The sequence below is a fragment of the Macaca mulatta genome, chromosome 17 (assembly GCF_049350105.2).
Source record: "Macaca mulatta isolate MMU2019108-1 chromosome 17, T2T-MMU8v2.0, whole genome shotgun sequence".
Classification (NCBI taxonomy): domain Eukaryota; kingdom Metazoa; phylum Chordata; class Mammalia; order Primates; family Cercopithecidae; genus Macaca; species Macaca mulatta.
Window position 1 is genome coordinate 28,585,986 of NC_133422.1, and position 25,315 is coordinate 28,611,300.

General features: G+C 37.9%; 1 protein-coding gene across 13 annotated transcripts in view; it reads right to left on the reverse strand.

Annotated features, from left to right (window-relative positions):
• CAB39L (calcium binding protein 39 like) overlaps nucleotides 1–25,315 on the reverse strand; it is a 135,714-nt gene that overhangs the window by 42,954 nt on the left and 67,445 nt on the right. For 9 of the 13 annotated variants that reach the window (XM_077974368.1, XM_077974372.1, XM_028837177.2 and 6 more), the window contains 2 exons: nucleotides 22,419–22,583; nucleotides 5,033–5,151 (listed from right to left, as the gene is read on the reverse strand). In XM_077974368.1, the coding sequence (XP_077830494.1) occupies nucleotides 5,033–5,151; nucleotides 22,419–22,583 (284 nt within the window). The remainder of the gene's footprint in view (nucleotides 1–5,032; nucleotides 5,152–22,418; nucleotides 22,584–25,315) is intronic. The other 4 variants (XM_077974375.1, XM_077974374.1, XM_077974373.1 and 1 more) reach the window with 1 other exon arrangement.

Genomic DNA, 25,315 nt, shown 5'->3' on the forward strand with positions numbered 1-25,315 from the left:
CAGCATAATGAAAGTTCTCTCTCAAATTCAATGAAAGCCAAAATGTAAGAGCAATGGTCTCAGTTAGCAGTGAGCTGCAGTAATCATTACACAGAAAATGGTTAGAAGAATGATCTTGTGCAAGAATATTTCAATTTAAGAACAAAGATTACATTATGTAAGGGGAAAAATGACTTTTGTGATTATTGCTGGAAGTAAACAAGGCCAGGAAATACCTGGAAAACTTTTGTAAAATGCCATTCAACAAACACTTGGCCTCTTCAATATAGTCAAGGGTATGTTTCTAATCTAGAAACATTTGCTGACTAAAAATAATGAGTTAGGCCAGGCATAGTGGTTCATGCCTATAATCCCAGCACTTTGGGAGGCTGAGGCAGGAGGATTGCTTGAGCCCTGGAGTTTGAGACCAGCCTGGGCAACATAGTGGGACCCTGTTTCTATGAAAAAAAAAAAATTAATTAGCTAAGTGTGGTGGCATGCACTTGTAGTCCCAGCTATTTGGGAAGCTGAGTCAGGAGGATCACTTGAGCCTAGGTGAGACTATAGTGAGCTGTGATCACAGCACTACATTCTAGTACGGGCAACACAGCAAGACTCTGTCTCAATAAATAAATAAAATAATGTGTTAATTCTGTCTACCAAAAAGGCCTAGAAGCAATAACAATCCAGTGTCAATGAGCACCCCTAGCATCCAGATTGTAGTCTCTAAGAACCATTCCTCTCTAAAAATAACCAACATCCTTGGTAGAAATTTCAGGTCTTTGTCAGCAAATGTACAAGTTGGGTGGCATATCTTGTTACACCGGAAAGCAAGGAAGCTCTCACAAATCATTTTAGAGATATGTTAAGAGATATCACCTAGAAGGGGCCACAGATGGTCAACTGAGCATTAAAAAAATGTGTAGAACTAAATAAGACATATAGAAAACATTCAATCCATTAGTTAATCAGATACTGGAAGAGTGTGTGTGTCTGTGTACATATATAAATATATATATATTTATACACACACATATATAAAGGCAGGGGGAGGAAGGGAAATAACTCATTAGACACTAATGAAAGTTCCTAGGATATCTTTTCTCTAAAATGATAATTAAAAGAAAAAAATTGAGCATTTATTCTGCCTCTCTGGTATGAACTGTACTTCAGAGTATTCTAATGCCTGAAGCTGTGATGGGTGAATGACAGTATTCTCTATAAAACTACTTTAGCCAATAAAATATACAAAAGAAATGACAGAATTCAAAATTACCTTTTTGTCACCTCTAGTGAAATGACAGAATCAGGCAATGTTCATCAATGGATGGAAAAACAATTTAAGGTTGATGGGAAACTTTATAGTGGATTAGACTGTCACCATCTAAACCCATTGCTCGGTCTTAGTATTACTAAAAGTACATCTCCTGATGTGATGAAATATGAACTACATAGCACCATCTATAAAATAATTGCCAAAACGAAACTGCTTAAAAATTTTTATAATAAACTTAAAAAAATGGATAATTGGGAGAAATTTATGATTTTAACATCAGCCTTCTGGAACATACTGGCCACAGTTCTTTACGGATCACTGAGAGCTGTTCAGTGACCTCATTCTCAAGTTCTTTCAGTACCCTAGAATGTCATTTGCCTGAGCCAGAAGACAAATTCATTTAGAGTAAGTCCTTATTTATAATCTTTTCATAAAACTTGGGCTCCAAATCCTTTCTACCATGTTCAATACCACATATCCAGATAATTCTCTTTGATAGACAACTATCAATTGCTTTTTGTCTTACATTCTTTGTGGTTAAACTTAGGTTCTATATAGAATGTTACTATCATATTCTCATTTAATATTATTGTTTGATGTATAAATGTACCAATCAAGTTATGTCCTAGGTTTTAAAGTGACTTCACAAGAGATAATTCAGTAAAAATCCTGACTTTTAAGAAAGGCTAAATCTCTAGCATTCAGTGCTAAATTAGAAAATGGTAACACGTGTGGTGTTACGTGTGGTGTGGTGGCTCATGCCTGTAATCCCAGCACTTTGGGAGGCCAAGGCAGGCGGATCACAAGGTCAGGAGATTGAGACCATCTGGCTAACAAGGTGAAACCTTGTCTCTACTAAAAATACAAAAAATTAGACAGGTGTGGTGGCATGCACCTGTAGTCCCAGCTACTCAGAAGGCTGAGGTAGGAGAATTGCTTGAACCCAGAAGGCGGAGCTTGCAGTGAGCCGAGATCGCAACACTGCACTCCAGCCTGGGTGACAGAGCGAGACTCCATCTCAAAAAAAAAAAAAAAAAGAAAGAAAATGGTAACAGGTAAAACTGATTATGGTACAACTGTTCCACTACCCTGTCCTCAAGAGCATCAACAATTCCCTCTCCCTTCACATCTGAATGGTCCTCGAATCTTCTTAAAGGTATATTAATGGAAAGGAATATGGGATTTAGTGTCAGATCTGCATGGAAAACGAGGCTCTGTCATGTATTAGCTGTATAATCTTGAGCAATATCCTTACTCTCTCTGAGTTTCAGTTTCCTCATCTGTAAAATGGTAAAAATAATAATAATAATAATAATAATATGTAGTCCTCATAGTATTTGGAAAGTAAACAATATAACATAAGTAAAACATTACAATAGCTGGCACATAGCAAACAATGCGTAAATGGTTTATACAAAACAGGATGTGAAGGAATGAGTTAAAAGTTTGGGTTGAAAAACAGAGGAATAATCATTGTAATAGAGAATTAAAACCAGAGGTGTAGTCCCCAAATTGTCAATAATGATTTCTTATGGAAAGATTATGGGATGCACTTTCTTTTTCTATTATACATTTCTCAAATGTTTTAGTTTTTAAATAATAACCATGTATTACTTTTGAATTGGAAAGAAATGGAAATGTTTTCAAATACTCATTCTCTTCATTCTCAGTATCTCCATTAAAGTTCTGTTGATAATCTCTTCCCTAGACTCTTCCAAGCTGGAATCTCAGCCTCCCACCCCATGCCATTTTCTACGTTGCTACCAGAACTCCTCATGTCTAGTCCCTGGATGACTCCATGTTGCCTACAGAATGACATTCAAACTCCCCAGTAGGACTTGGAAAGCTCTTCATAATCTGGTCTCAGTCTTTCCAACCTCATCCTGCACCCTTCCCTCTGACTCACACAGAGCTCTAGCCACACCAGAATTCTTGTCATTCTCTAAACACATAAAATCTCTTATATACTTTCACCTTTCTGTGGGTTGAAATGGCAATGAACAAAGTGATCTTAGATAGCACATGCTGAAGATGACAGAACCCCCTGATGAACTAGAACATCTGCTCTGCACTATTACATGAGAAATATACTTAACTTGCTGTGAGGCCACTTCACTTTGGGGTCTATGTGTTATAGAGGCTTTGCATCCCCTAACTAATACATGATACAAGGATCTTTCCCTTTCCAGAACTGAAGAAACAATTCTCCAGTAAAACAATTATTTTGTACACAAAACCAAAGTAATCACAGTATACTACTTTGCTCACTAATAAATAATAACTACACAGTCATAATAATCTAAATGTGATTATTAAAATTTAAAATTATGATAAAGTTTATTAGGAAGATAAAGGAAAGGAAATAGAATAATGGTGGCAGTAAAAAGACTATCATCTAGTTTATCTTGTCAAAGATACTGCTTAAAATTGATAAATGAAAAATTAGTAGAAGCCCATTATTTGTAACACAGAGGTAAATATATGATGAAAACAATGATGAACAAATAAACAAATGAACAAATAAAAAAGATAAAAGTGGTTGTCTTTGGGTAATAGGACTGAAAAATGGAGAAGAAAGAGGCAAAGAGGCCGGGCGCAGTGACTCATACCTGTAACTCTACCATTTTAGGAGGCTGAGGCAGGCAGATTACTTGAGGTCAGGAGGTCGAGACCAGCCTGACCAAATAGTGAAACCCTGTCTCTACTAAAAATACAAAAATTAGTCGTGTGTGGTGGTGGGCACCTGTAATCTCAGCTACCCAGGAGGCTGAGGCAGGAGAATTGCTTGAACCCCGGAGGCAGAGGTTGCAGTGAGCCAAGATTGCACCACTGCACTCCAGCCTGGGCAACAGAGCAAGACACTGTCTTAAAAAAAAAAAAAATATATATATATATATATATACACACACACACACACACACATATATATGAAAGAAAGTAAAAAGAAAGAGGTAAAGAACTATTTATTGATATATCTAATTTTTAAACAATGTATTATTTTGATACAATTAAATATTTAAAATGTACAAGAGAGAAAATGAACACAGGTGAGATGGACTAGGTATGAAACAGCAGGATTGAAAACAGGAATATAATAAAATAAAGAGATGTGCTGGTTTAAGATAGTGGAGTAGAAAGACAAGGGGAGGAAGAAGATGGTCTGCTGTCCTCAAGCTTTGCTACACCCAGATCTCCAGTCATTATGACTCAGAGTAGCCCCCAAATGCCCAAGAAACATTTATAAATAAGTGTACATAAAAATAATAATCAGGAATTCTATTACCTAGCTCAACTTCATTTTTATGGCTTCCCTATAGACCCACATACATTCACCTTGGCAGATGCTAGCTACTGGAAAAACTCTCATATCTGTATTTCAGTTCCCAGAAGCAGAATATATATGTGTGTGCTTGTGTGTATATTGAGGGCATTCAGTCTCAAGCAGTCAGGAAAACGGTAAGTGGGCAGCTATGAATAGGGCAGATAGGGAAGCATAAGCAATACTGTAATAGGAAGAGACAGAAATAGCAGAACTGTGGAGGAAAGGCAGGCAGTAAATGGAAACATAACATTTAGAAACATTAAGGTGCAAAGAAAGGATTTTGCTGCAGCCTAAGTAATCACAGAGACAGATCTAGAGGGCTGACCTCACGCAAGACAAATACCTTGACTGCAGTTCTAAAAGGGAACTGATCATATCTCAAATGAGATTAATGCTATGTACTTTCAACAACAATTAAAAACTTAGCCCTACTTGAAAGGAAGCCATGTACCTACCCTTTGAGGAGCATAAACAGGATATGAGGATGAGCACTAATATACTCCACAGTAGGACTCCGAGTGCCTATCTGTCTTCTCAGGATGTTGTTAAATATCTGGGTCACATCTTTTTTTCCCTGTTAAAGACACAAACAGCAATTAAACTGTACACTCTAAATGGATGAATTATATAGTGTGTGGAATATATACTTACATACATACACACACAGACAGAAATGGTACCATCCTTTCTAATATGCAAAAAACGTTAACTTACTCTTCCCATAGACCCCTATCTACAAAATGGATGCAGCTCCTTGCCGCAGGATTTGCGCTGGGGGAAATTTGACCAACTGGAAGTCCATTTCCCACAGAGCACAGGAGGACATAAAGTGAATACAACAGAACTGAATTCTTTGTTTTTTCACTGTCTACCTTTATGCAAGAAAAAAATTATGATTATCATTTTTAAACCTTCATGAATAAGGAAGGAAAATAGATGAAGAAAATAAGATTTTAGTAAAATGTAGGTTAAAATCAAATTCCTTTTTCTTTGATCTACTTTCTAGTATTTTTTGCCTTCAAGTTATCACTTTATTCACTCTTCTTCACCCTAGTGCCTTGACTTAAAAAAAAAAGTGGGTTTTCCATTAGGTGGAAGTATTTGATCTAGGTGATCATAACAAATCATATCTAGCCTACAGGAATAGAAGAGATCACTGAATCAGTGAGACAGAGGAACCAGATATGCAATCATGGATAGGGCTTCTTAGAGTCCTCATGGACAAGACCTGCACTCTCATATACCTTACAACCTGTCTAGCCTGGTTTTTCAAAAGAAATCTTGGACTGGACCTGAGTTTACTATATGAAAAATATGTACAAGAATGACTGATATGGTTTGGCTCTGTGTCCTCACCCAAATCTCATCATGAATTGTAATCCCCATAATCCCTACGTGTGGAGGGCAGGACCTGGTGGGAGGTGATTGGATCATGTGGGTGGTTTCCCCCATGCTGTTCTCATGATAGTGAATCAGTTCTCACTTGATCTGATGGTTTTATAAGGAGCTCTTTCCCCATTGTTCATTCACTCTTCTTTCTCCTGCTGCCATGTGAAGGTCTGTGCCTGCTTCCCCTTCCACCATGATTGTAAGTTTCCTGAGGCCTCCCCAGCAGTGTGGAACTGTGAGTCAATTAAACCTCTTTCCTTTATAAATTATCCAGTCTCAGGTATTTCCTTACAGCAGTGTGAGAACATAGTAATACAATGACATTGCACTCTCAATCAGTATGTCCCTAGTTCTGGCCGTCATCTCTCAAATGAACTATTAAAGAGCTTGCTTCAGTTACTGTCTCCACTTCAAAGCATCCTCACCCTATCAGAGTGAGCTAGCTAGAAATGCAAATATGACCATGCCATCTCTCTCCTTAAACTCTTCAACGTCTCCCTTTTGCTTAGAAAAAAGTCCAATACAAAAAGGCCAGGCACAGTGGCTCACGCCTGTAATCCCAGCACTTTGGGAAGCTGAGGGGGGGCAGATCAGGAGGTCAAGAGTTCAAGACTAGCCTGACCAATATGGTGAAACCCCATCTCTAGTAAAAATACAAAAATTAACCAACTGTGGTGGTGCACACCTGTAGTCCCAGCAACTTGGGAGGCTGAGGCAGAAGAATCGCTTGAACCTGGGAGGCAGAGATTGCAGTGAGCCAAGATCGTGCCACTGCACTCCAGCCTAGGCAACAGAGCAAGACTTCGTGTCAAAAAAAAAAAGAAAGAAAGAAAAAAGTCCAGTACCTTCAATGACGTGACAGTGGCCAACTTTTCCAGTCTCATCAGCTAACTATCATTTCCAATTCCTACATCAAGTTCTATTAGCACCAAATTGCTGCAGCACATATACACAACATTTTATATGGTTCTATATCTTTGCCAATGCGCTTTCATTTTTCATGAACTCTGTCGTTCTTTAAGATTCAGTTCAGGAGTATTCTCCCCTGGGATGAGTGCCACTCTCTGTACTACAACCATGTCCTTTGCCACATTGATCAGTACCTCCTCTTCCCTACTACCTCTACCTCCATCTTCACAGCAGCAAATACTGAGTGCTTACTCTGTGCCAGGCACTTATGCTAAGAGTTTTACAGGTATTATCCAATTTCCACAACAACCTTATTTTTTTTAAATTTCATATTCTTTTTGTTAATTTTTTTCTGGCATGCATACAACAACCTTATAATATACATATTATAAAAAAGAAAGCAAGGATTTATAATATATGTTTTCTAAAATGTACAAATGTAAATATGTATATATATATATATTATAAATAAGGAAATTAAGGATTAATGAGATTGCCTAGATCTCACTGTCCTGTCAGATACTGAGAAATATCTACAAGCACTAACACCATCCAAGAAAATATAACCTCAGCAATTGAACTAAATAAGACACCAGGGACCAATCCTGGGAGAACAAAGATATATGACCTTTCAGACAGAGAATTCAAAATCACTGTTTTGAGGAAACTCAAAGAAATTCAAGATAACACAGAGAAAGAATTCAGAATTCTATCATAAATTTAATACAGAGATTAAATTTAATACAGAGATTGAAATAATTAAAAATAATCAAGTAGAAATTCTAGAGTTGAAAATGCAATTGACATACTGAAGAATGCATCAGAGCCTCTTAATGACAGAATTGATTAAGCAGAAGAAAGAATTAGTGGCTTGCAGACAGGCTATCCGAAAACATGCAGTTAGAGGAGACAAAAGAAAAAAGAATAAAAACCAATGAAGAATGCCTACAATATCTAGGGAATAGTCTAAAAAAGGCAAATCTAAGACTTTCTGACCTTAAAGAGGAGGTAGAAAAAGAGATAGGGGTAAAAAACTTACTCTAAGAGATAATATCCGAGAACTTCCCAAACCTAGAGAAAGATATGAATATTCAAATATAAGAAGGTGATAGAACACCAAGCAGACCTAAACCAAAGAAGACTACTTCAAAGCATTTAATTCAAACTCCCAACGTAAAAAAAAAAAAAAAAAAAAAAAATCCTAAAAGCAGCAGGTGAAAAGAAACAAATAACATACAATGGAGCTGCAATACATCTGGCAGCAGACTTTTCAGTGGAAACCTTACAGGCCAGGAGAGAGTGGCATGACATATTTAATGTGCTGAAGGAAACAAATCTTTTACCCTAGAATAGTATATCTGGTGAAAATACCCTTCAGGCACGAAGGAGAATTAAAGACTTTCCCAGACAAACAAAAGCTGAGGGATTTGATCAATACTAGACCCATCCTACAAGAAATGCTAAAGGTAGTTCTCCAATGTGAAAGAAAAGGATGTTAATGAGCAAGAAGAAATCATCTGAAGGTATAAAATCCACTGGAAATAGGAAGCACATAGAAAAACACAGAATAGTATAACACTGTAATGGTTGTGTGTAAACTACTCTTGTCTTAAGGAGAAAGACTAAATGATGAACCAACCAAAAATATTAACAACTTTTCAAGGTATAAACAGTACAATAAGACACAAAGAGAAACAACAAAAAGTTAAAAAGCAGGGGAGGAAGTTAAGGTGTAGGGCTCTTATTAGTTTTCTTTCTGTGCATTTCTTTATGTAATTAGTATTAAGTTGTCATCAGCCTAAAACAATGGGTTATAAGATGGTATATGCATGCCTCATGGTAACCTCAAATAAAAAAACATACAATGGATACACAAAAAATAAAAAACAAGAAATTAAAGCACACCACCAGAGAAAATCATATTCACTAAAAGGAAGACAGAATGGAAGTAAAGAAGGAAGAAACAGGCCGGGCGCGGTGGCTCAAGCCTGTAATCCCAGCACTCTGGGAGGCCGAGACGGGTGGATCACGAGGTCAGGAGATCGAGACCATCCTGGCTAACACGGTGAAACCCCGTCTCTACTTAAAAAGTACAAAAAACTAGCCGGGCGAGGTGGCGGGCGCCTGTAGTCCCAGCTACTCGGGAGGCTGAGGCAGGAGAATGGCGTAAACCCGGGAGGCGGAGCTTGCAGTGAGCTGAGATCCGGCCACTGCACTCCAGCCTGGGCGACAGAGCGAGACTCCGTCTCAAAAAAAAAAAAAAAAGAAGGAAGAAACAATAAAAAACAACCAGAAAACAAATAACAAAATGGCAGGAGTAAGCCCCTACTTGTCAGTAATAACATTGTATGTAAATGGACTAAAGTCTGCAAACAAAAGACACAGAGTGGCTACTTGGGAGGCTGAGGTGTAAGGATCACCTGAGCCCAGGAGGTCAACGGTTCAGTGAGCTGTGACTGTGCTACTGCACTCCAGCCTGGATGACAGAGTGAGACCCTGTCTCAAAAAAAAAAAAAAAAAAAAAAAAAAAAGACATAGAGTGGTTGAATGGATGAAAAAAACAAGACCCAGATGATCTGTTGCCTACAAGAAACACACCTCACCTATGAAGATACACATGGACTGAAAATAAAGACATGGAAAAAGATATTCCATGCTAATGAAAACAAACAAACAAAACCGAGGAGGAGTAGCTATACTTACATCAGACAAAACAGATTTCAAGACAAAAACTGTAAGAAGAGACAAAGAAAGTCATTATATAATAACAAAGGGGTCATTTCAGTAAGAGGATATAACAATTGTAAATATATATGCACCAAACACTAGAGCATCCAGATATGTAAAACAAATATTATTAGAACTAAAGTGAGAGATACATCCCAATACAACAGTAGCAGATCTCAGATCTGGGACATGATAACTTTTAACACTGTTATTCAACATAATATTGGAAGTCTTAGCTAGAGCAATCAAAAAAGAGAATGAAATGAAGAGCAAATATTATTAGAGCTAAAGTGAGAGATAGATCCCAATACAACAGTAGCAGATCTTAGATCTGGAACATGATAACTTTTACCACCATTATTCAACATAATATTGGAAGTCTTAGCCAGAGCAATCAAACAAGAGAATGAAATGAAGGGCATCCAAATTGGAAAAGTCAAATTATCCTTGTTTGCAGATGATATGACCTTATATTTGGAAAAAACTAAAGACTCCACAAAAAAACTATTAGAATTGATGAGCAAATTCAATAAAGTTGCAGGATACAAAAATCAACATACAAAAATCAGCAGCATTTCTATGTGCTAACAGTGAACAAGCTGAAAAAGAAATCAAAAAAGAAATCCCCTTTATAATAGCAACAAATAAATAAATACCTAGAAATTAACTTAACCAAAGAAGTAAAAAATCTCCATAATGAAAAGTATAAAAAAACTGATGAAAGAAATTAAAGAGGACATGCAAAGAAGGAAAGATACTCATGTCCATGGATTGAAAGAAACAATATTGTTAAAATGTTCATACTACCCAACATAATCTACAGATTCAGTGCAATCCCTGTCAAAGTACCAATGACATTCTTCATCGAAATAGAAAAAACCATCCAAAATTTACATGGAGCCACAAAAAACACAGAATAGCCAAAACTTTCCTGAGCAAAAAGAACAAAACTGAAGAAATCAAATGACTTGACTTTGAATTATACTACAGAGCTACATAGTAACCAAAACAGCATGGTACTGGCATAAAAACAGACACACAGATCAATGGAACAGAACAAAGAACCCAGAAACAAATTTACGCACCTACAGTGAACTCATTTTTTACAAAGATGCTGAGAACATAAGACAGTCTTCAACAAATTGTGCAAAGAAAACTGAATATTCATATGCAGAAGAATGAAATTAGACCCCTATTTCTTGTCACATACAAAAATCAAATCAAAATGGATTAAAGACTTTTATCTAAGATCTATGAAACTATGAAGCTACTAAAAGAAAATATTAGGGAAACTCTCCACGACCTTGGTCTGGACAAAAACTTCTTGAGCAAAACCCCACAAGCACAGGCAATCAAAGCAAAAATGGACAAATGGGACCACATCAAATTTAAAAGCTTCTGCACAGTGAAGGATACAATCAACAAAGTAAAAAGACAACCTACAGAACACAGGCCTTCTATGAAAAGGTGGTCAACATCACTGATTATCAGAGAAATGCAAATCAAAACTACAATGAGATATCATCTCACCACAGTTAAAATGCCTTTTATCTAAATGTCAGGTAACAACTATTGCTGGTGAGGATGTGGGGAAAAGGAAAACTTCATATGCTGTTGGTAGGAATGTAAATTGGTACAACTGCTATGGAGAACAATTTGGAGGTTCCTCAGAAAACTACAAATAGAGGCTGGGTGTGGTGGCTCAAGCCTGTAATCCCAGCACTTTGGGAGGTTGAGGCAGGCGGATCACGAGGTCAGGAGATCGAGACCATCCTGGCTAACGTGGTGAAACCCCGTCTCTACTAAAAATACAAAAACATTAGCAGGGCCTAGTGGCGGGCACTGTAGTCCCGGCTACTCGGGAGGATGAGGCAGGAGAATGGCGTGAACCTGGGAGGAGGAGCTTGCAGTGAGCCAAGATTGCGCCACTGCACTCCAGCCTGGGCAACAGAGCAAGATTCCATCTCAAAGAAAAAAAAAAACAAAACTACAAATAGAGCTACCATACGATTTAGCAATCCTACTCTTAGGTATATGCCCAAAAGAAAGGAAATCAGTATATAAAAGAGATATTTACACTCCCATATTTGTTAATAGTATTGTTCACAATAGCCAAGATTTGGAAACAACCTAAGTGTCCAAAAACAGATGACAAAATGAGGATAAAGAAAATGTGGTACCTATATACAATAAAGTACTATTCAGCCATAAAAAGGAATGAGATTCTGTCATTGCAACAACATGGATGGAACTGGAAGTCATTATTTTAAGTGAAATAAACCAGGCACAGAAAGACAAACATCAGATGCTCTCAGTTATTTGTAGGATCTAAAAATTAAAACAAATGAACTCATGAAAATCAAGAATAGAAGCATGGTTACCAGAGGCTAGGAAGGTAGTAGGGGAGTATATGTATGGGGGATGGGGATGGTTAATGGGTACAAAAAACAATAGAAACAATGAATAAGATCCAGTAACACCAAGGATAAATGCTTGAGAGGATGGATACCCAAATTTCCATGGTGTGGTTATTACACATTACATGCCTGTACTAAAATATCTCATATACACTGCCTACTATGTACCCACAAAAATTAAAAAGAGAAAAAGGAAATAAATAAAAACCCATGCTCTCACGAGGTCAGGAGTTCGAGACCAGCATGGCTAAGATGGTAAAATCCCATCTCTACTAAAAATACAAAAATTAGCCAGGTGTGGTTGCATGCACCTGTAATCCCAGCTACTCGGGAGGCTGAGGCAAGGGAATCGTCTGAACCCAGGAGGCAGAGGCTGCAGTGGGCTGAGATCGTGCCATTGCACTCAAACCTGGGCAACTCTGTCTAAAAAAAAACAACCCATGCTCTCCAAATGTTCTCTCTCCGAAACCCAACCCCCCCAACCAAAGCCCAAAAAACTTAATAGTATAAAAAACAAGCAATCTGCCAGGCATGGTGGCTCACTCATGTAATCCCAGTGTTTTGGGAGGCTAAGGCAGGTAGATCACCTGAGGTCAGGAGTTTGAGACCAGGCTGACCAACATGGTGAAACCTTGTCTCTACTAAAAATACAAAAATTAGCTGGGTGTGGTGGTGCATGCCTGTAATCCCAGCTACTCGGGAGGCTGAGGCACAAGAATCGCTTGAGCCCTAGAGGCAGAAGCTGCAGTGAACTGAGATTGTGCCACTGAATTCCAGCCTGGGCAACAGACCAAGGTCCTGCCTCAAACAAACAAACAATCTAACTAGAAAATGGACAAAAGGCGGGGTGGGGTGGCCCGTGCCTATAATCCCAGGCATGAAATTACTTTGGAAAGCTGAAGCAGGCAGATTGCTTGAGCCAGGAGTTTGAGAGTAGCCTGGGCAACATAGCAAGATCCCATCTCTACTTAAAAAATAAAATAAAAATAAACAAAAAAGAGAAAATGGGTAAAAGACATGAAGAGACATTTTACCAAAGAGGATATACAGATGGCAACAAGTACATAAAAGATGTTCAACATCGTTAACCATTAGGGAAATGAAAATCAAAACCACAATGAACTATTACTACATGCCTATCAAAATGGCTACAGTAAAAAACAGCAACAACATCAAATGCTGGCAAGAATGAAGAAAAACCGTACTCATAGATTGTGGTGGAAATGTAAAACAGTATAGCCAATCTGGAAAACACTTTAGCAGTTCCTGAAACAGCTAAACATGCAGCTAACCATAACAGCAATTGTGCTCTTTGCATCTATCACAGAGAAATGAAAACTTATGTTCACACAAAAACCAATTAGGAAGTGAATCTTCAATTGAAAAGGATACTTTAAAATCAGTTGCTCTCATAATTTAAAAACACGAAAAAATGTTTATAGGCTGGGCATGGTGGCTCATGCCTGTAATTCTAGCACTTTGAGAGGCCAAGGCTAGAGGATCATTTGAACCCCAGGAGTTTGAGATCAGTCTTGGCAACATGGTGAAAACCCATCTCTACAAAAAAAAAAAAAAATACAAAAATTAGCTGGGTGTAGTGGCATACGCCTACAGTCCCAGCTATTTGGGAGGCTGAGGTGGGAGGATCACTTGAGCCTGAGAGGTGTAGGTGGGAGGTGTAGGTGGCAGTGAGCTGAGATCCTGCCACTGATGGTTAAAGACTATACTGATGTTAAAGACTATATTTGCTGTATAAAAAAAGATATAGCTGTAAGCATAAATTGGTTTTAAAATGAAAGAAATCATGTTTTGTTCAAAATTTCTAGACCCTACAGTGTAATATTGCAGAATAAATATCAACCCTCTTTGAAATGTCATAGGAACATGTTTTTCATACTTCCCAGTGAAATGCCGCAAGAACATTCCATACAGCATTCCAGTGAACAGTAGAAATGAAGCTCCACAGAACTCTATCCAACTTTTACACAGAGGAAAACATTCTTCTAGTTCATTAGCAAATGGGTGCAAAGGCAAAGGAAGCCCCCTGTGGATAACAAAAACAAGTTCTGCTACCAGGGGCCGACTCCCAAAACAGAGGAAAGGATTAGAATAGAAAGGATTACAGAACACTGAAACAGGTACAAGCTGGTGAATAATGATCTCTACATTACACGTTAATCTTTGTAGTTCTCAATTTGTCATGCCAAATCTAACTGGAGTGAAACCGTAACTATTTCAAAACCAGTTTTTTGCAACCCACAGGTTGCCAGATCTCAAGTCCTGGACTCAGGAGTGGACAGAAAAAAAGAAAAAAACTCTCAAAGTAACTTTGATAATAAAGAAGCAACATCCAGAAATGACCCAAAATGCCAAAAATTAGCTGGCAATTCTCAGGTTACATATAATGTGACCAATAAGATCCCAAACCTGAAGAAGCAGCCCTTGTGTTTGCTGGCAAATTCAAAAAAGTCAGCTTTAACATGAAATGCTCCACAATTATTTGCTGAATGAATGATATATATGGAAGTATTAACTAAAATCAAATAAGAAAAGAGAAAAGGAGAGAAGAAATAGGTAGTGAACAGCAGTCACAGCAACCAGAATAATTGCTGAAAAAGAGCATCCCTCATGGATAGATGAGAAAAGGGAAACGAGAAAAGAAGGCAGAGACTAGAAAACATCCACTTTAAACATAAGCCATTGACTTTTATACAGTATATAAAGAATTCTCAAAATTCAGCAACAAAATTAAAAGGGGGCAAAAGATCTGAATAGATACTTCATAAAAGAAGAGTACATAGTGGCAAAAATGTACATGAAAAGATGCTCAACATCATTAGTCATTAGGGAAATCCAAATTAAAATCACAATGAGATATCACAAACCCTTATTAGAATGGCTAAAATAAAACAACAAAACAAAACAAAAGTTGACATTCCCCAACAGCCCCACTCCTAGGTATTTATCTAAGTGAAATGAAAACCTATGTTCACACTAAATACTATACATAAATGGTTATGGCCGCTTTATTTGTAATTGCTAGAAACTGGAAATATGTAAAATATCCCACAAGTGGGGAATCGATAAATGAACTGTGGTCCATCCATGCAAAGGACTACTACTCAGCAATAAAAAGCCACAGACTCCTAATACATGGCAACAACATGGATGAATCTCAAATGCATTATGCGGACAGAAGCCAGGCTGAAAAGGCTACATACATATGATTCTGTTTACCCAATCTTTTTGCAATGGTGAAAATATAAGGACTGAAAACTGATCAATGGTTGCCAGAGGCTGGGGACAGGAAAAGGAGCTGATTACAAAGAGGCATAGGATAATTTTTTTTTTTTTCTTTTGAGACAAGGTCTTGCTCTGTTGCCTGGGCTGAAGTGGCACAATCTCAGCTCACTGCAACCTCCGCCTGCCAGGTTCAAGCGATTCTCCTGCTTCAACCTCCCAAGTAGCTGGGACTACAGGTGCACACCACCACACCTGGTTAATTTTTGTATTTTTAGTAGAGACAGGGTTTTACCATGTTGGCCAGGATGGTCTCGATCTCCTGACCTCGTGATCTGCCCACCTTGGCCTCCCAAAGTGCTGGGATTACAGGCATGAGCCACCACGCCCTGCCAGCATAGGAAAATTTTTTAGGGTGATGGAACTGTTCTTCATTACAGAACTGTGCACTAAAAAGGGTGAATGTCACTATTTATAAATTGTATCATAATTTTAAAAAATGAAAATTATAGCCACTGAAGTCATGGACTTCTCTATTCTTGCTGGTGTGTTGCGGGGGAGTTGAGGTGGGTGGGAGCAAATGGTTGTGCTGAATTTCAGTAGCAGAAGTAGAGAGGCAGAACAGTCTGCAGGGTGAGGGGTGGCCACTGAATGGATGAGTGAGGGATCTTGCTGGGGACTAAAATTCAAATTGAACTAATTTATACATATTGGGAAAGATACAGGGAATGAAAGTACAAGCTAGCTCAAAGTTGCTCTCAAAAAAATTTAAATATAATTAAATTTACATATTACATGAAATCTATCTGTTGGAATTTATATGGGAGATTATCTACCCCACTGTCCCAATATCTTTGTCATTCTATTATCTCTGCAGGCTGGCTTCTTCTGTTTCTTTAGTCCACATAGTGAAAAATATGGCCACTGATGGAAAAACTGCATTTACTATCTTTAGCACCTGGCTAGATACTGGGGTTCTGTCTCAGTTCTAGTTCCAGAATTCCTGCAGAAAGCCTCTGGCCCTCTTTTGGTCAGATATCCACTTGCAGGTCATTCAGCTGTGTGTTGTCCAGGGTGTCATGTCACCCAAAATGGTTGTTCCCATGGTAACCATGTGAGTGGAGAAGGAGGGAGCATTCCCCAGAAAGGACAGGGAGCGGGCAGACACAACACGTTATACACAGCACAAGCAGCCTTCATCCTCATGCAGATGACATTCCTTAAAATGTCTGGTACAATCAAACTAATGGTCACTGTCTTAATTTTATTACAAATAACTAACAGGTTTCACATCTAATTAAGAGCCTGATGCCAAATGCCATTTTTAATCACCCATAAATTACATTCCTCTTTAGGATAAAGGCCTTCTAAAGCTTATCTTCATTAATTTTAGGAGGGCAATAGGGTAATGATAACATAAAATTCCATTTTCTATGACATAGTATTTCCCTACCTGAGATTGTAAATTCTTTAATTTGTCCAGTGATGAGCACGAAATATATAAACAATCAAATAAAACCAAGACCAAATATAATTAAATAAAATCAATGGCTGACATGCATAGTAAGCATTTCAAATTGTTAAATGTATGAAGTACAGTCAAAGCTGGTATTTTAAGGCTTTACAATTTCTGTTATATTTTTACAGTAATAAAACCAAAGGTAAAGAACCACTTTTTTTTTTCTTTGTCTTTTTTTCTTTTTGAGATGGAGTTTCATTCTCGTTGCCCAGGATGGAGTACAATGGTGCGATCTTGGCTCACTGCAACCTCCACCTCCCGGGTTCAAGCTATTCTCCTGCCTCCGCCTCCTGAGTAGCTGGGATTACAGGTGCATGCCACCATGGCCAGAGCTAATTTTTATATTTTTAGTACAGATGGGGTTTTGCCACATTGGCCAGGCTGGTCTCGAACCCCTGACCTCAGGTTTCCCAAAATGCTGGGATTACAGGCAGGAGCCACCGCGCCTGGCCAAGGACCACTTTAATCAGGTCCAGGGAATAGAAAAAGATTGTTAGAGGATAAACATTTACAAAATGTAGGACTACAAAATGGCTTAATGAAAAGCAGAAAAGTTGATCCTGGAGTGTTTCTTTTGCTTTTTTTTTTTTTTTTTTCTTTTGAGACAGGGTCTCATTCTATTACCCAAGCTGGAGTGCAGTGGCACAATCTTGGCTCACTGTAGCCTCAACCACTGTGATTCTTCCACCTTAGCCTCCTGAGTAGCTGGGACCACAGGCATGCATGGCCTGCTATTTTTTTTTTTTTTTAAATTTTTTGTTGAGACAGGGTTTTGCCATGTTGCCCAGGGGGTCTCAAACTCCTGGGCTTAAGCAATCCTCCCACCTCAGCCTCCCAAAGTGCTGGGATTATAGGCGTGAGCCACTGTGCTGGGCCTGTTTTGCTAATTTTCTTTTTTTAATGTGGCAAGAAATAATCATTAGGGATTAAGTTACCACAGAAGACAATTTTCTGCTTCTTTGAGCTGCTTATTCAGCCTGAACAGTTCACTTTGCATCCATCCTAGTTTTGCAAGGCACACCTGCCTTTAAAATGAATGTATCAGACCTTATAGGCAATACATTTTCCCTCCTTTGATCTCTTATCACGTTGTGTTTCAAAACATCAAAGAGTATAAAGCTGTGTTTTGAATAGTAGCCAAACCTCAAAAAACACAGCTGAGTTTGATCCTGAGCCCATAAAAATCAGAAGCCTTGCAAACTCAGTCACAAATCATTTTTTGAACCTCATAATAGTATGCTGAAATGGTTCTTGTCTGTCTGCAATTTTAAGGCTTAAAGGATTAGATAAAAATTTATAGCTACATAATGAGATTTTTATTTAACCCGAAGGCCGACCTCCTAGCCATTATTCACATGATGATAGCAGGATCCTCCAGTATTGTCCCTACCCCAATGGGCCACTTTCCTCTAGATTCCTGACAGAGAAGTGGGTTTGTCAAAGATTCCTGAGTCAGTCCCTGCTACCCAGTCTAAGTCAGTGCTGCCAGCCACCATCACTGCTGTCAGCTCAGGGTTCCAAACCCCTGCTCCTAGCACCCTTCAACCCCCATTCCTTGCCTTGTTTCCAGCAACTGTTTATTTTTTCAACACTCAGTTTACTCCAAGTATAGAAAACCATCCCTTCTTCACTCAACATGTGTTGTTGTTGTTGTTGTTGTTGCTTTGTTTTTGTTTTGAGATGGAGTCTCGCTCCGTCACCCAGGTTGGAGTTCAGTGGTGCAATCTTGGCTCACTGCAAGCTCCGCCTCCCAGGTTCATGCCATTCTCCTGCCTCAGCCTCCTGAGTAGCTGGGACTACAGGGGCCCGCCACCACGCCCGGCTAATTTTTATATTTTTAATAGAGATGAAGTTTCACCGTGTTAGCCAGGATGGTCTCGATCTCCTGACCTCGTGATCCACCCGCCTCGGCCTCCCAAAGTGCTGGGATTACAGTCATGAGCCACCGTGCCCGGCCTCAACATGTATGATTAGTACAGAGTTCCTTTACAAAGGTTTAAGATGAACAAAGGATAATTACAGCACAGTGCAGAAACACCTTCAAGTGGAAGTCTACAGATCACTTTTATGAAAGATGAAAGGTTCCTCAGTCTTCCTGATCATCTTTCTCCATGAACACCTTCCTTTTGTCATGGTTCTGGATCCCTCTCTCTCCCTCCCTCCAAACCTTTCTCCTATCTTTCTTCTATTTCCTACTCCTATCAACCTTAGCCAAAGAGGGCATTTCTCAAATTTCTGTTACTTTTCTCTGCCAAGGAAATCTAAGCTTTTTTCTTTCAGTCTTTTCGTTCCAGAAATTGTCTAGAGACTTCAGCCTTTCAAACTAACAAAAAAGCCAATCATGGTATCTTCTAAATAAAAATTCACTTTTTTTCTTTGTAAAGAATGTGCCATTCTCCTAGGTTATCTGGCAAAAGCTGTAGTCCATCCTTAAAATAATAATTTTTCCTTTCTGTTATCAAAACATACCAGAAATTTTACAGTCAAATGACTGTTGTTCTCTCCAAAGAAGCACCAGGAGAGGCTATTCACTTACTGAAATCATATCATCATCACTCCAAAGAGTTTGAATTATCTTCTAAACAATTTACTAATTCCTCCAGAAAAATAGCTCACTGGTGTGTCCTGACACCTTCTTTTGGTCCAATTCTTTTACCTCTGCTTTGATCTCTCATTCTCATTACTACATTCATTCAATCAATTCACATACAAACATGCCACTATGTATGGCAAACACAGTCCTAGTACTCAAGGTAACATAGAAGTGATTGTCCCAGTGCAAGCCATGAACCAAGAGACATGGGAGTGGGGGGTTCTGTGTCGTTGGAGTAAGTTTGAAGTCAGACGGAATTTTATCAAGCTGTCACTAGCTTATATAGATACTTTAGGCTTGAGAAGGAGAGTTGCCGCCTGCAGGCTGATCGTCCACGCCTCCAGTTCATAGAGATAACATAGTAGGTTTCTACAAGTAGCCTAATAATGGCAGGAAGGAAGCGCCTCCTTTCTGAAAATACTGTATGTAGTTCAAATGCTTACAATTGAACTGTACTAAACTTTCACTCCTTTTCATTCATTCATTTATTCATTCGACCAAGAAGTGTATACTTTTCTACGGGCTAGAGAAGGAGGATGGCTGCATCTATGGAGTATCATGTTCACTTATAATTACGTTCTAGGTATGTGTCACGTCAATTGAATAAACAAAGTTAAGAGTTGCCTGCTATCTTATTATCACAATAACAAATCTTCATAATAGTTTTGAATCATCAGTTTTAAAACTTATATTATTCAGGAGGGAAGGCAAGTATATAATACATTTTATTTTAAAAATTAAAGTAATCCACAAGAGTAATCAATTTAACTCCACATTTGAAGGCTTAATCTTCAGCTATATGGAAAATTCAAATGTTCAGAAAGATACTTCCTTTCTCCAAGGATTCCAGAGAATAAAGTTTACTTGACAATAATGTACAAGTCTATTTTAGGGAACTAAATGTCTTACTTCCAAAATAATTTTTAAATTAACTTCTTCTCAAAAATTTTAATTTATATTTGTTATACCACGTAAAAGAAGGGGAACTTACATAACTGTTTCTTATGTTCCACTTTTGTTATCTGAGCCAATGCCAAAGAAAGTCGTAAGACACCCAAAGTTTTTCTTTGGTATACTCCTCCCTAACTCCCCAATTCTTGGAGAGCACTTTGAACCTGAGGTTCTGTGGCTGCTCAAGGCTTTTCCAGGTCACTGAACCTGACGACCTCTCATCCCTGACTCATTCTTCAAAACATAACCATCCTTAGTCATATTCCTTCCAGCACTCCACTGCAAATTGGGTTAATCTCATAAACTAACTCAAGCATACTTATGAATTAGTAGCTTAATATGCTGCTGTTCTCAGAGAAATGAGCAAAACAATAGTAAATTTATAAAACTATAATACTATAAGAATAGGGAATCGTTTTCCTATTTATAGTCACTGACCAACTAAATCTAAAAAAAAATTAAGGGTTATAACAAGAAAAAAAAAATCAAGGGTTATAACAAAAACAAACCAGCTTACATTTAACTTTAGTTCTTGAGTTTGAGAAAAAGAGGAAATGAAAGAATACAACTACTTGACATTTGTATACAGTTTGCATTCATATTTAGTGTCCCTATATAACACAACATATATATGTATATATTTTTATTTAGTTTAATATTTAAAACAACGCTGTAAGTTCATATTACTCCTATTTTATAGATGAGAAAGCTTAAGCTCAAAGCAGTTAAGTTACTGACCATGAAATAGCAGAGCTGGGACTCTAAGCAATTCTCATTCCGAGTCAAGTGTTTTTTTCACTATGCCACAGCTTCTACAAGTGTTCATAATACCTAATTTTAAATTAAATAAAAGAAACAGAAAAGTATATACATACAGTAAGACTATTATTTCACATATAGCTGGTTTTCAGAGGAAATGGGACCTAAGATGGAGAGGGAGAGTGAGCAAGCCAAGCAAGAGGAAAAAGAAAAAGGTTATGGGTCAGAAAATGTCAAAGGCAGAGATTGAATAAGGAAGGGAAAGAAACAAAAAGACAGCTGTAACTGAAAGGATGAGCTGAAGTCCAGGCCCTTCCGCGTCCCCACCCGGTCTTGCTTCTAGCCACAACTGGACTGCATGCCTCCTGGCTCTGCACTCCTCCTCCTCTGCTTCAGCTGCTAAAAATCTTCCCTGGTCTAACTTGTGCAGAGAGCTGTGGGCTACTATTTCCACAGATCCCCAGAGCCCTGACCTGATCTTGTTCTAATCATGGTAATCACTGTCGTTAGTTTTCCTTCCACTTATTCAGTGAACAAAACGAAAAGCAATTCACTTTACATATCTCCTCTATCTCTGAGAATGAATGGAGACCCAAGTACCTACCCAATAGGAACAAAATTGGTATTATGGTAGAAACAAAGCAACAAAGCCAAACCAGGACTTCTGTCACCTCAACAGTCAATGCCCGAACTTGCCTATGTATCCATTTCTCACTGAAAAATCACAACCTCTGAGTTACACAATAGATAATAAAATGACTACACATATTCACCACTTATATTTCTAAGCTTTTGTTTTACTTAGTCAATGTATTATTTAGGTAAATGAGGTAATAATTGCTTTCAAAAGGAGATAAACATATTACTAGCAATTAACACATTTCTTAAATCATTAGTCTAATGTGTTCATTAAAAGAATTGTCTGAATTTGAAGCTCTGAAGTAAGTGAGTGACTTTGGGCAAATTACTTAATATCTTTGAACTTTAGGTTCTTTATCTATAACATGGGGCTAATAATACAGTATTAAATGCAAAGATAGTTTTAAGAATTCAGTGAGCTAAATGCTTGAAACTGTACCTGGCATATAGCAAGCATTCAACAAATGTCATTTCTTATTATTACTTCTATTAGCCATTAGTTTTGCTACCTAGCAGCATAAAACTTAACTATAGTTTGGCTTTTTGCTTTTGTAAAAAATAGATTAATTGTAGACGTTTTAGAGAAAACTTTAAAAAATAACATACGGAAAGCAATAATGAAAAGTAAAAGTCGAAATAGTGATAGATATATGTTAAAATTGAAAAGCACCACTGGCGTCCTTTTACAGCTGGTTTACCTCAAAGTCTATCAGCTGCAAGTCAGCTATCAGTGTCACCAGCAGGCCACTATTGTAGAGTTCTTGTGCTAGCTGAGCCACTGCTTCTGTTGGGGGTTCTTTTTCATTTGTACCACACAGAATTTCTTTCATTGCTTGCAGTGATTTCGACACTTCTTCTGAAGCCTAGTGACCAAAAAGTATGCTAACAGTTAAAAGAATCAAAATCAAAATTTTTAGGCTATAAACAAACAAACGAATAATCCAAAAAACCACTTCTTGGTCTTGGGCTCTGTTTATTTATAATTGATGGTACAGTTACAAACAAACAAAAACAGTAAGCACTGCCTTTTTCATTTTGGAAAATATTATAAATATTATAAAATTTATTTATATAAAAAAGCTCTCTGGTATTTCTACTTAGTCAACATACATTAAATAATCTTTTTTTTTTTTTTTTTTTAGATGGAGTCTTGCTCTGTTGCCCAGTCTGGAATGCAGTGGCACAATCTCGGCTCACTGCAAGCTCCACCTCCTGGGTTCACACCATTCTCCTGCCTCAGCCTCCCAAGTAGCTGGGACTACAGGCGCCCACCCCCATGCCCAGCTAATTTTTGTATTTTTAGTAGAGATGGGGTTTCACCGCGTCAGCCAGGATGGCCTCGATCTCCTGACCTCATAATTTGTCCACCTCAGCCTCCTAAAGTGTTGGGATTACAGGCATAAGCCATCGCATCCAACCCAATAATCTTTTAAACCACACTCATTGTCTAATTTTGCTAGCAATTCAACATAAACTTTATTCTTGAAAATTAAATTGATTCCATTTTGAAGACTTATCAGTAGCTGCTAATCTTTATTTAAAGCATTGTGTTAAGGTTTTTCAACAAATTCCTATTCTTTTGATTTTTGAATGGTCCAAGTATACGATTGTAAATTGTCAAAACTCGTAAGAGTTCTTTGTCAATTCATTTATTCCTCATACAGAATCACTGTCTTTTTTGCTATCAATGAAACTTAAAAAAAACCTCACTATATTTTAAAGAATAGTAGGCAAATCCATAGAGGCAGAAAGTACATAGATTAGTGGGTATTAGGGCCTGGGGAAGAGGGAAATAAGCAATGACTACTAATGGCTCCAGGGTTTCTTTTGCGGGTGATGAAAATGTTCTAGAATTAGATAGTGGTGATGGTTGCAAAACCTTGTGAATGTACTAAAAACCAATGAATTGTACACTTTAAATAGTGAATTATATGGTATGTTAATTATATCTCAATTTAAAAATCTTTTAAATTAATATAGTTAGGAAAGGAGAGCAGACTAATTTAGTTAATAATTTGTCTGAATATTTTAAAAGAAATATACTTTTATTACTTTTAAGTATAATACTGTAATCATTATAAATGAAGAAGGAGGGGCCGGGCGCGGTGGCTCAAGCCTGTAATCCCAGCACTTTGGGAGGCCGAGACGGGCGGATCACGAGGTCAGGAGATCGAGACCATCCTGGCTAACACGGTGAAACCCCGTCTCTACTAAAAAATACAAAAAAAAACTAGCTGGGCGAGGTGGCGGGTGCCTGTAGTCCCAGCTACTCGGGAGGCTGAGGCAGGAGAATGGCGTAAACCCGGGAGCCGGAGCTTGCAGTGAGCTGAGATCCGGCCACTGCACTCCAGCCTGGGCGACAGAGCGAGACTCCGTCTCAAAAAAAAAAAAAAAAAAAAAAGTAAATGAAGAAGGAAATGAGTAGAATAAGGCAAATTACATAAAAATAACTCATGGTAGCATTATGCTACTTTTATTATTTATTTATTTTTATTTGTCTCTAGCTCTGCTTCTTGGGTGACACTACTTTTATTTATTTATTTATTTATTTTTGAGATGGAGTTTTGCTCTTGTCACCCAGGTTGGAGTGCAACGGCATGATCTCAACTCACTGCAGCCTCTGCCTCCTGGGTTCAAGCGATTCTCCAGTCTCATACTCCCTAGTAGGTGGGATTACAGGCATCCGCCACCATGCCTGGCTAATTTTGACAGTACTTTTAAAAAGTAATTTTTCATATCCTTAATAGCCTGACTGAAGCAATCCTTAATGTACTAGACCGGAAGCATCTTAAATTGTGAGATATGGCCACAGAAGAGTGCTTTAAACATACATAGAGAGTATGTTTAAGAGAGAGTTAAGAATAATCATAAGGCAGACATCTTTAGACCACCACCCAGTCAAGAAACAGAACATTTTCAGCACCCAGGAGTCACCTGAAGGCTCCTTTCAGTTCAGATGTAAATACTTTTATATCTCTTGTGACAAACATGTCTTTACATTTCTTATTATTCCTATTTTATAGATGAGAAAACTTAGGCTGAAACAATATAGCTTAGTTCCACTGATTTTCAACTTTATGGACCAGTACATTACCCTTTCATGATTTGCTTCTTTCATTCAACATTATATTTGAGAAATTCATCTATGCTGTTGCATGTAGGCAGAAATTCTTTATCACTTTCCAATGTTCCGCACTAATGCCTATACCACAACTTTGTTATTGGTTCTACTGTTCATGGACATTGGGTTGTTTCCATTGAGGGATTTTTATTAACAACAATGCTATGAACATTCTTGTACCTTTTTCCTGGCACAGATGTGCAAGAATACCTCTAGAGTTTACAACTGGGAGTGGCACTGCAGGATTTTAGTACATGCATATCTTCATATTTCACAGATAATAATAAACTGGTTTTCAAAGCAGTTACATAAATGTATACATCATCATCCACAGTTAATGAAAAGTCCTCATTGTTCTCCATCCTTGTCAGCACTTAACATCATCACATCTTTTCATTTTTGCCAAGGCAGTAGTTGCATAATGTGAATTTATTGTGGTTTTAGTTGGCCTTTTCCTAGTTACTAATGAAAATG